At 45.2% G+C, this 13,001-nt stretch overlaps 1 protein-coding gene across 1 annotated transcript in view; it reads right to left on the bottom strand.

Moving 5' to 3' along the window:
• Positions 1-13,001, bottom strand: part of NAMPT (nicotinamide phosphoribosyltransferase) — a 118,657-nt gene that overhangs the window by 46,722 nt on the left and 58,934 nt on the right. Inside the window, exon 3 of the mRNA XM_068272680.1 lies at positions 8,079-8,182. Within this exon, the coding sequence (XP_068128781.1) occupies positions 8,079-8,182 (104 nt within the window). The remainder of the gene's footprint in view (positions 1-8,078; positions 8,183-13,001) is intronic.

Genomic DNA, 13,001 nt, shown 5'->3' on the forward strand with positions numbered 1-13,001 from the left:
AGTTGATGCAAATGTAATTTAACCTCCTTGGCGGTAATCCCGAGCTGAGCTCAAGGTATGCCGCCGGAGGTCGCCACTCAGGCCCTGCTGGGCCGATTTTGTTTCTGAAAAAAGCAGCACACGCAGCTGGCACTTTGCCAGCCGCGTGTGCTGCCCGATCGCCGGCGATCCGCCGCGTGCAGCGGCGAAAGAGGGTCCCCCCAGCCGCCCGAGCCCAGCGCAGCCGGAACAAACAGTTCCGGCCGGCGCTAGGGGCTGGATCGGGCGGCTCTGACGTCAGGACGTCGACTGACGTCCATGACGTCACTCCGCTCGTCGCCATGGCGACGAGGAAAGCGAAACAAGATAGGCCGCTCATTGCGGCCTATCTTGTTACTTTCGATTGCCGGAGGCGATCGAAAGTACGCTTCCGGAGCGCCCTCTAGTGGGCTTTCATGCAGCCAACTTTCAGTTGGCTGCATGAAATATTTTTTTTTTATTTAAAAAAAAAAAAACACATTGCAGCCTCCCTGGCAAAATAAATAAACCGCCAGGGAGGTTAAGCAAATGTATGCAGCTTGAAATTGGACCAATCAATTTAAACCTGGGTCCATTTTGAAACTGCATATATTTGCATACAAATTTGCATAATTTCAGAAAAATTTGCTTCTCATTGCTCATCCCTAGTGCTATTCAACCTTTTTGACACTTTGGCTTATTAGCACAGGCTTATTGCATCAGCCACAGCAAGATTAACATTTTATTGGCAATGGTGTACTTCAATTAAATATCAAATAGAATCTAGTAACACTTTTTAGAACAAGGATTTTACAAATTGTTTTATTGTATTCTATATCACATGCATGAAGATCAGGTGTGCTGACCATCACTGACTCACAAGATGAAGATCAGGCATTCTGACTCCTAAACATGGACTAAAAACGTTCCTTCATGTAACATCTCTAAAAATGTTGTACGTACCTATAGAGCACGGTTACTAGTGGGGTTCCCATTATGCAGTGTTCAAGATCTGAAAATTGCATCACTGCCTTCTAACACTAAACTCTGAATTTCTGCCTTTCAATGGCCTCAATTCACTAAGCATTACCACATTTGGTAATACTGCAAACAGCTGATTTTACCGATCACATTCCCAAAGAAATTGCAATACAAAGATTTACACATTCGGTAAATCGGACAGAAGTGTTGGATATTTGTCTTCAACTCTTACCAGCCAATAACTCACTCTCGCCATGCATAACACAGCCAATAGTGAAAGCCACACAGCCCTGCTTTTCCTCCCGATTTGAACCAAAATGGTGGAAGGCGGGTCTTCACTGTAACAGTGCAGGGGAAGGTGACATTTTATGAAGCTTTTCTGCATTCCCTTTAGATGTGAAAATCTGTATACTGTTATACAGAAGAGTTCCCCTGGTGGCTGCAGCACATCTAAATAGATGTCCGCGATGCACTGAACAGAAAACCACGACACGCACCGCTTCCTGCCACAGTGCTGAACTGCTCCACAGCTGTTAAGTGACACTTACCGAGTGTAAAATACCAAATACAGTATTTTACCAACCTAAAGGATTTTAACTAAAATGCCTTTAGAGAATTGAGGCCAATACCTCTGAGACAGCACTGTAATTTAACCACTTGAGGACCGCAGTCTCTTCACCCCTTAAGGACCAGCCTTTTTTCCATTCAAACCACTGCAGCTTTAACTGTTTATTGCTCGGTCATACAACCTACTATCTAAATGAATTTTACCTCCTTTTCTTGTCACTAATACAGCTTTCTTTTGGTGCCATTTGATTGCTGCTGCGATTTTTAGTTCTTATATTCATCCAAAAAAAAAAAAAAAAGACATGAATTTTGTCCAAAAAAATGTTTTTTTTTTTTTTACTTTGTGCTGCCTTTTTTCAAATAAAGTAACATTTCTGTATACATTTTTGTCCAAATTTATTGTGCTACATGTCTGATAAAAAAAAAAAATAAATAAAAAAAAAAAAAGTGTATATTTATTGGTTTGGGTAGAAGTTATAGCGTTTACAAACTATGGTGCCAGAAGTGAATTTTCCCATTTTGAAGCATCTGACTTTTCTGAGCACCTGTAATGTTTCATTAGGTGCTAAAATTCCAGGATAGTATAAATACCCCCCAAATGACCCCATTTTGGAAAGAAGACATCCCAAAGTATTCACTAAGAGGCATGGTGAGGCGTTCATAGAAGATTTTATTTTTTGTCACAAGTTAGCAGAAAATGACACTGACCATTTCTGCTAACTTGTGACAAAAATAATGAAATTTGCCGCGGACTCACCATGCCCCTCTCTGAATACTTTGGTGTGTCTACTTTCCAAAATGTGGTCATTTGTGGGGTGTGTTTACTATCCTGGCATTTTGGGGGTGCTAAATTGTAAGTACCCCTGTAAAGCCTAAAGGTGCTCATAGGACTTTGGGCCCCTTAGCGCAGTTAGGCTGCAAAAAGGGGTCACACATGTGGTATCGCCGTACGCTAGAGAAATAGTATAATGTGTTTTGGGGTGTATTTTTACACATACCCATGCTGGGTGGGAGGAATATCTCTGTAAATGAGATTTTTATGATTTTTTTTCACACACAATTATCCATTTACAGAGAGATTTCTCCCACCCAGCATGGGTATGTGTAAAAATACACCCCGAAACACATTATACTACTTCTGAGTACGGCGATACCACGTGTGGAGCCTGGGTGCTCTAAGGGGCCCAACATCCTATGAGTACCTTTAGGATTTCACAGGTCATTTTGAGGCATTTGGCTTCCAGACTACTATTCACGGTTTTGGGCCCCTAAAATGCCAGGGCAGTATAGGAACCCCACAAATGACCTCATTTTAGAAAGAAGACACCCCAGGGTATTCCGTTAAGAGTATGGGGAGGTTCAAAGATTTTAATTTTTGTCACACGTTAGCGGAAATTTGTTTTTGCTTTCCACAAAATGTCATTTTCCACTAACTTGTGACATAAAATAAAATCTTTTATGAGCTCATCATACACCTAACGGAATACCTTGGGGTATCTTCCTAAAATGGGGTCACTTGTGGGGTTCCTATACTGCCCTGGCATTTTAGGGGCCCAAAACCGTGAGTAGTAGTCTGGAAACCAAATGCCTCAAAATGACTGTTCAGGGGTATAAGCATCTGCAAATTTTGATGACAGGTGGTCTATGAGGGGCCGAATTTTGTGGAACCGGTCATAAGCAGGGTGGCCTCTTAGATGACAGATTGTATTGGCACTGAAGTGCAGGAAGCGCAGGATGTTCTCAAATCGTGACTTGGACATGGCACCAGAGAACATGGGCATGTGATGTATTGGGTGCGTAGACCAATAAGACCGCAATACATTCTTTTTGACTAGACCCATGTTAAGGTGAAAGCCCCCAAAAAATGTTGGAGTGGTTTGCACCAAAAAGGCTGGGCATGGTAGCTTCTTGAATTGGCGGTTGCGTATTGTGTGGCATAACGGTTGGTCTCCGCCACAATTAGGTCGTAGAGACCAGCAGTGATCAGAAAAAAAAATTGTCACCGCGCGGTGGGTCGGGTGAGGGTTTGGCCGGGTGATCAGAAGCCCGCAGGGGGCAGATTAGGGCCTGATCTGATGGATAGGAGTGCTAGGGGGTGACAGGAGGTGATTGATGGGTGTCTCAGGGGGTGATTAGAAGGGGGAATAGATGCAAGCAATGCACTGGGGAGGTGATCGGAAGGGGGTCTGAGGGGGATCTGAGGGTTTGGCCGAGTGATCAGGAGCCCACACGGGGCAAATTAGGGCCTGATCTGATGGGTAGGTATGCTAGGGAGTGACAGGAGGTGATTGATGGATGTCTCAAGGTGTGATTAGAGGGGGGGAATAGATGCAAGCAATGCACTGGGGAGGTGATCGGGGGGGGGGGGGTCTGAGGGCGTCCTGAGGGTGTGGGCAGATGGGGGTCTGATCTGATAGGTAGCAGTGACAGGCGGTGGCAGGGGGTGATTGATAGGTGATCAGTAGGTGATTACAGGGGAGAATATATGCAAGCAATGCACTGGCGAGTTGATCAGAGGGGGTCTGAGGGGCTATTTGAGTGTGTGGGTGAGTGATTGGGTGCCCAAGGGGCAGATTAGGATCTGATGGGTAGCAGTGACATGTGGTGATTGATGGTTGATCAGTGGGTGATTAGAGGGGAGAACAGATGTAAACAATGTGCTTATCTGAGGGTGGGTCTGCGGGCAATCTGAGGGTGTGGGCAGGTAATTGGGTCGCCCGCAAGGGGCAGGTTAGGGTCTGATCTGATGGGTGGCAGTGACAGGTGGTGACAGGGGGTGATTGACAGGTGAGGTTAGATGTATACAGTACACCAGAGGGGGGGGGGGGGTGATCAGGCAGCTTAGGACCTAATCTAAAAAATAGCGTTGACAGATAGTGACAGGGAGTGATTGATGGGTGATTAGGGGGTGATTGGGTGCAAACAGGGGTCTGGGGGGTGGGCGATCAGAGGGTGGGGGGGGGCAGATCAGTGTGAAAGTGTGCTTACCAGGGGGGCTGCCTACTGCCCTGGTGGTCCCTCGATCACTGGGACCACCAGGGCAGGAGGCAGCCTGTATAATACGCTTTGTATACATTACAAAGCGCATCCAATTGGCCTGCGGGTTGACGTCGCGGGTGGGCGAAACCTATTGCCGGCAGATGTGCGCGCATACAGCGTGCAATCCCCGGCCAGCTAGCGCAGAACGAGCCGCCGCCGATGCGCGTATTGCGGTCGTTCTGCTGCACACCACTTTGCCGCCACCTGTGGGCGGTCGGCAAGTGGTTAAAAAACAGAGGCAGCAATGCAGGTAACAGCTGAAGACTGAGGACAAGGAGCAGCTACTGCTGGTGACTGTGGAGAGAATTGACAAGACAGGAAGCAAGACCATCTGTGGAATGGGACATCACAGGAACAAACTAAAGGTGTCTATATACACATACAGGAACATTTTCCCAAACTTCTTAATGTTTGCAGCATTGATGAAACTTGATATAATCAAACATTCACCAGTACGTTGCATCATTGCAAAGTACAACTGCTGACCTGCCTCTTCTGGACTTGAGGTTTCAAGGAACACAGTTGTGAGGGCCATTTATCATAGTGGGCTTCAGGGCCATTGTTCCAGAAGAACCCCTTTACTCAAAGAGCGGCACATCACAGCTCGACAGGTTTGCCCGTGAACATTTGAAAGGTAAAGAGGAGTTTTGGAAGTTTGTGCTTTGACCTGATGAGACTAAACTGGAACTGTTTGGACACACAGATGTTGCTTATGTTAGGAAAGAAAGGAGAGGCCTTCAACACTAGGAATAGGGATGGGCTTCCAAGTAGTGATCTACTCGAATTCGGAATTCAATTAAGATTAATTACCCCAACTGTGACCGCGGGATGGGGCGGTCAATCTTTCCAGAAGTCCGTGGATGCTATGCGTGTCACCGCTGTAACACGACCTATGGGACTTGTTCCACCACTCACTATCGCACTTCCGGCAAAGGAGGATGTGCGGTACTACGCATAACATCAATGGACTTCTGGCAAGGTTAACCCCCCGCGGTCGCAGGTGGGGTAATTAATCTTAATTAGAATTCCAAATTTGAGTAGATCACTACCCAGAAGCCCATCCCTGCCTAGGAACACAGTTCACAGTTAAACATGGCGATGGGAGCATCATGCTGTGGGGTTGTTTTGCAGCCTCAGGCACATGGAGCCTTGTTCGGGTTATTGGCATCATGGAAAAAAATAGGAGGGAAAATATACAGAAACCTGCTTGCTTAGGTTGTCACTGGGTCTTCAAGACAATGACCTAAATACTACATTGAAATTAATCCAACAGTTCCACAAGGATACCAAAACCAAGATCCTGGAGTGACCAGGATGGAACCCAGACCTCAATCCTATTGAAAATCTGTGGCAGGTGCTCAAAGTGAATATCCATGCTCGGAAACCATGCAATTTGGAGCTACAGCAGTTTGCAATAGAAGAATGGACCAACGTTCCTCAGGAGACCTGTGCCAACCTAGTAAAGAACAACTCTTATACCCCTTTCATATTGCGTTCCGATCACGTTCAACGGTTTTTGAAGCAATTTTTTCCCCCATCCCGGTAATTTGTTCGTTGGACTCTTTTGTAAGTTTTTATAGGCATTTTTGCAGAGAGATTCTGTTTTTTTTTTTTCACTTCTTCACGTGAGTCAGGAAGTGAACTCTTTGATCCAGAAAATAAATACAATGTATTTATTCTTAAAACACAAAATGCTGCACAAAGATTTTGAGAGCGTTTCGCATTTTTTCCTATACCTTCCATTGTGGCAAAATCGCCCCAAAAATGGTCCATGCAGCGCTTCTCTGAGCAGAAAGCAGACGGATTGCCATAATCTGAACTAGCGCATAGGATAGCAGGGTGTAAGTGCTTTCAGGGCGATTTTGAAAAATCGCAGGTGCTAAAAAAAAAAAAAAAAAAAAAAAAAAAAAAAAAGCCACCTCCAGTGTGAACGAGCCCTAAGAGAGTTGTCAGATGCGGCTCAGGAATGGCAACACTTGACTATAAATGGACAGGGGGGCTAATAAAAAAAACAAACTTTGTGGCCTTTTTATACTGTATTGGTTTCCAAAATAAACCCTTAATGGTCATTTTCATTGATGAATCAAAAGAGTGTTGTCCAATTTCATAAGGGGAGCTAATCATGTTGGTCTCAATTGTACCTTGGATTTCAGGATTCCTCTACAGTTCATTTCCAGACTATGCAAAAAAGACAAAAATGAGCTACCAAGCCTGTGTAAAACATCGCCATTACAATTTAAAGAGCCATATAAACACTTTTAAAGTGTATAAAAAAATATTTGTGTAACATCTACATTTATGTCTTTGAAGGGCCTAGACTTCCATACTTCATAGTATTGGCCTTGTGTGGAAAATTCTCCTACAGAGTTTTGTAATTAGGGTGCATCAACATATCCAATTTTGATTGGCCAATTTTACTACTACTGTTTAGTGTGAAGGACAACAGATTTTGAACACTATGAACAGATTGTATAGGTAAGGTCTCATACGTCATGTAGATTGTAAAATTGGCCAATTGGTAGACCCCTTTAGCCTCAAATGTAGCCTCATTCTTCCAGCGTTTGATACAGTCCAACATAGGAAGGAGCAGGTTGGCAACAACTTTCACCTGTCTTATTTGGGTATTTATTTCCAACACACTGACTGGGAAGAAAGAAGAAAAAAAAAAAAAAAAAAAAAAAAAAAAAAAAAAAAAAGGAGGTTATATTGTGGGAGCTAGAAATGGCCAATCTACTTTTTTTTTTTTAGCACAGCCTGAAACAGCCATTTAATGAGGTTATGTTCAAGTAGGAACACCTTACAAACTTTACTTTTGAATACTAATCACAAAACCTGAGGACAAAGTACACAAGTACACTAAACAAATGTTTCCCTCGTAGATAGATCAATAAAAACTTAACTTAATAACCTACATCTATAAAATAATGCAGGATAAACTGTCAAATATTAAATCTCCTTTCTAATAAACTCGAGGTGTCTAGTAAGCATTAATGGAATATATCTCCACCTCAGAGTTCATTCTAGTAATAATCAATTACACATAACCCCACCAAAACAATAACCCGACATGTTTTTCAAGGGAAGAAAAGTGAAGTGCAATAGTGCATAGTGCTAGGATGCAATTACATAAAAAAAAAAAACCAGGATCGAAGAGCGTGTCCGCTCATGACAGCAGTCATGCTTTCGCAAGGAAGAGAAACATGTCGGGTTATAGTTTTGGTGGGGGTTATGTGTGATTATTACTAGAATGAACTCTGAGGTGGAGATATATTCCATTAATGCTTACTAGACATCTCGAGTTTATTAGAAAGGGGATTTAATATTTGACAGTCAGTTTATCCTACATTATTTTATAGATGCAAGTTATTATAAGTTACGTTTAATTGATCTATGAGGGAAAAATTTTAGTAAACTTTACTTTTGCAAAGAGCTTTAGAATGCCATAGAATAAATCAGCAATGTACTATTACTTCTGACTGTCACATGTCTCTTACCTCTAGGATGTAATTCCACCCAGACTCATTAAAAACATCATCTTGGAAGTGCTCTCTATATACTTCTTTGGCTTCTTGAATTTTTTCTTTGGTCACAACTTTCCCTGTTTAAAAAAGAAGCAAGGTACCCAGCTAGGTCATGAGGAAACAGAACAGGATTTTTGTAGGGCAACCAGAAGGAAACAAAAAACCCTCTACTGAATTCACCATATAGTATAGCAGGCAATGCAGTACCTTGTTTGAATCACACCTGAAGTGAGAGGAATATGGAGGCTGGTGTACTCCTTTCCTTTTAACCTTCTTGCCGGTTATCCCGAGCTCAGCTCGGGGTAACCTGCGCAGAAGGATTTCTCCGGCCCCGCTGCACCGATTTTCAAAATTTTTCTTTTACTGCACGCAGCTAGCACTTTGCTAGCTGCGTGCATATTTCGATCGCCGCCGATTCGCCGCTACCTGCCGCGCCCCCCCTCCCTCCAGGCCCCTTGCGCAGCCTGGCCAATCAGTGCCAGGCAGCGCTGAGGGGTGGATCGGGATTCCCTGTGACGTCGGTGACGTCATCCCGCCCCGTCACCATGGCGACCAGGGAAGCCCAGCAGGAAATCCCGTTCTGAACGGGATTTCCTGCTTATTCTGATCGCCGAAGACGATCGGAGTGGGTAGGGTGATGCCGCTTGTCAGCGGCTATCATGTAGCGAGCCCTGGGCTCGCTACATGATTTGAAGGAAAAAAAAAAAAAAAAAAAAAAAAAAAATTAAAAAAAAAAGGTGCTGCGCTGCCCCCTTGCCGTCAGAATTGGAACGGCAAGGGGGTTAAAGAACAAGTTGCTTGGCTGTCCCTCTGCCTTCAATACTTTTAGCTGTACACTCTGAACAAGCATGAGGATTAGATGTTTTCTGACTGAAATCTGACTGGATTAGCTGCATGCTTGTTAAAAGTATGATTCAGACACTGACCAGAAAGGTGAGCAGAACTGTCAAGCAACTGGTATTGTTTGAAAGGAATGAATGTTGCAGTCTCTATGTGCTTCTCGCTTCAGGTGTATTCTAGCACGCTTGCACACTGGCCATTGCACCGCAGTCTGCTTCCCCGCCGCAAGGGACATGTAAGTCTATGGAGACTTGCACAGTTCACACAAAGCAATCCAAGTATCCCAACTTGTCGCAATGCCGTCACAAACGCTGCATCGCGTTACTGCATGAACTGTGCTTACCATACAGATCATGCAGGAATGTAAGTCATTGGGCGACACAGGCAGTGTGCACGATCGGAGTGCGGTGCACATTTGAGGACCGAAGGGACTCCCAGTGATGTACTACCTGCCCAGCAGGAAGTATGTCACTAACCAGGGGGCAGGCCTATGCATATGCCCCTGTCACCGCACTGTGGCGCAGGGTCATATGAAGCCTCATTTCTATGATGCGGCAACAGGTGTGCAATCGGCCTAAAAAAAAAAAAAAAAAAAAAAAAAAAAAAATGCAGAGAATTGTTTTATTTAGGCCCATCTTAAGGCAGAAATAAAACAAACAAGAAAACAAAAAACAACAACTCACCTGTTATAAAAAGGGTAGTACTAGCCTCCCCTGGAAGGTTCCCTCTGATCCTGCTTCTTTGTATTTATATCCCCTCCCACCCAGTCCACTAGTGATATCTGTGGAGTCTTTGTTTAGGAATAAAAGTCTACTCCAGTAAGTAAAAAAGATAAATAAGGCACCTAGTCCAGATGGCACTCACCCTCGAGAATTAATGGAGCTTAGTTCAGTTATTGATAGGCCACTTCAACAGCTGATGTTTGCCACTCATGTAATAATGGAAAAAGATCATAGACTGGACACTATAGACCTGTAAGCTTAACATCAGTTTTGTGTTAACTGTTTGAAGGTATTCTAAGAGACACTATACAAGACAGGGGCGTAGCTTGGGGTGGGCGTGGTAGGACATGTGCTCCCGGGCGCTGGGTCCCCAGGGGCGCCCAGACGTGACTGAGTTTTTTTAAAAATACTGTATATATTTAATTATTTTTCTGCGGAGAGAAGGGTGAGCGATAGGCAGAAGACTTACTCTATTCCCGGCACATAGAGTGATCTTTGCTCGGCTACTCTGGTCTAGTCTAGAATAGAGTATAGGCCTCTTACACAGTAAGACGGTGCGTTTGATGCAACGTTAAGGTCGCATAACGTGCCCATTGAAAGACTATAACTTTGACGTTATTTAGCCCTGCGCTTTGTGCGCCGTTTGTCGCAGTGATAGAACGAAAACGGCGCATGCGTAAAAAAAAAAACAAAAAAAAAACAACACATTACTGAGCATGTGAAAACAGTCTAACGCAGCTAAAAACGTGTATAACGCATAGCATGCAGCACTTTCATTTAACATGCAGCGTTAGACACCAATGCAACGTCTGCACTGTGAACAGCCCATTGAATTTTCATTGCTGTAAGTTATTGTGCGTTACATGTTGTAACGTGCGACTTTAACGTCGCACTGTGAAAGAGCCCTAGGGTCTTCTGCCACCTGCTCGCCGCTCCTTTCTGGAGGGGGGAGCGAGAGAGCGGGGGAGCCCCCTGTGCCTACCACTTCCTCTTCTCTCTGCCGCCACCCCTGCTGGGGGGGGGGGGGGGGGGCGCACCTGGCTACCTATTCTGGGGACTACTATACCCCTGACTACATATACTGGGGACATATACCCCTGGCTACATATACTGGGGACACATATACACCTGGCTACATATACTGGGGACGTATACCCCTGGCTACATATACTGAGGACACCTAGATCCCTGGCTACATACACCCCTGGCTACATATACTGGGGACACCTATACCCCTGGCTACATATACTGGGCACATATACTGGGGACAGCTATACACCTGGCTACATATACTGCGGGCCGCTATACACCTGGATACATATACTGGTGACACATATACCCCTGGCTACATATACGTGGACAGCTATACCTCTGACTACATATACTGGGCACATATACACCAGGCTACATATACTGGGGACAGCAATACACCTGGTTACATATACTGGGGACACCCAGGGCTGCCATCAGAAATTTTGGGGCCCCTCACACATCAGGCCTGGGCCCCCCCTCCTCCCTGGGCCTACCCACTGGCTGCTGTGCCCACCCACTAGCCACCCCACCCCCATGTCTGTGCAAGAAGTGCGCAGCGGCAAAAAATGTGCATGGCTCCGACACTGATGAAAGCAGCATGCACAGCGTGATGTGGCAAAAAGTGGGCATGGCCATGGCATATTGTGGGTGGAGCCAAATACTAGCAAAATACAGGTAGTCCCCGGTTAACAAATGAGAAAGGGACTTGTAGGTATGATCTTATCCTTTAGCCATTCTCTTTTGCCCCCTCTTTTCTTCCTGTGCCTCTTTTGTCCCCCTCTGCCTCACCTCAGTTTGTGTCTCTTTTGTGTCCCTCTGTGTAACCTCATGTTCCAGTCTTCTCTTTTCTCCCTGTGCCTCTTTTGTCTGCCTCTGTTCCCCCTGTGCTTCTTTTATCCCCCTGTGTTACCTCTTGTCTCAGCTCGTCTACTTCCCCTAGCCAGGTATAGGTGCCCCTATAGTGCTGGAACGCGGTGTGCTGGTTAGTAAGCCACAGGTTCGCAGCCAGTACATGCAGCCCTTCCAGCGCTTTGGGGGAGGGGCGCCCAGGGCCCCCAGAAGCCCTGGGCCCCTCACTGCAGTGTCAGTTGTCCCCCCCCCTGATGGCTGCCCTGGGGACACCTATAGACCTGGCTACATATATTGGGGACATCTATACCCCTGGCTACATATATTTGGGACATCTATACCCCTAGCTACATATACTGGGCACATATACCCCTGGCTACACATACTTGGGACACAGATACATCTGGCTACCTATTCTGGGGACACCTATAGGCCTGGTTATTTCCACTGGGGACACCTATAGACCTGGTTACCTATACTGGGAGCACCTATTTTGGGGGAACTGCTGCCAGATGAACTGTATTTTTTAAACCTTTTACACCACTGCTAAGGTCATGTATATTTGGCCCACCCCCTTTTTTGGCACGGCGTGCAGGTCCTGGCTTAGAAGGCACATTCATAGTCTGTCCCCGGGCGCTGAAAGCCCTAGCTACGCCTCTGATACAAGATTTTATAGCATAGACTCATTTCAGTTCATCAACATGGGTTTACTAAAAGACAGGTCTCATCTCACCAACATGCTCAGCTTTTATGACAAGGTGAATCCACATTTAAAGGAGTCATCAGGCAAAATGGGGAAGAAGGGGGGCAAAAAAAAAAAAAAAAAAAAAAAAAAAAAAAAAAAAAAAAAAAAAAAAAAAAAAAAAAAACAGCTTTACTCACCTGGGGCTTTCTCCAGCCCCTTGCAGCCGACTGCCATGCTGACTGTGCCCTGCGCAGTAAGCCGCGGGCAACGTGGCCATGATAGACAGCGGTGCTTCACGCAGGCGAGTCTGCACGGCGGTAGAGAGGTGAGACAGATGACCCGTTTTGCCTGATGACTCCTTTAAGCTGGCCATACACTTAAATTTCTTCCCAATGTTTGAAAACAATCTATTCTGTTCTGAAAAGATAGATTCAGAAGGAATAGATTCCCTTCAAACAGATTCCAGCAGGGAATCTATTGAAAAATAGCATAGCACTCTGCATTGCAAAGCTAAGATCCATTGATCTACCAATGCTTTTGCCCTGCTCCCAATCGGCCTAAATTTTGCATCCTGTCCAACTGATACTTTCGATTGAGCAGACAGGACTCGTGGGCACAGTGCAGCTGCACTCGTACACAGAAGAGTACGGCACTGAGAGCAAATCAGACAAGCTTACAAGCTTGTTGGATTTGCTTACAGGGTCCCAGCGATGGATCAGTGGTGTCGAGGACAATGGGTAAAGCCTCTGGAGTAGCCAGAATATTCCC

Source organism: Hyperolius riggenbachi, chromosome 3, assembly GCF_040937935.1.
Source record: "Hyperolius riggenbachi isolate aHypRig1 chromosome 3, aHypRig1.pri, whole genome shotgun sequence".
Taxonomy (NCBI): domain Eukaryota; kingdom Metazoa; phylum Chordata; class Amphibia; order Anura; family Hyperoliidae; genus Hyperolius; species Hyperolius riggenbachi.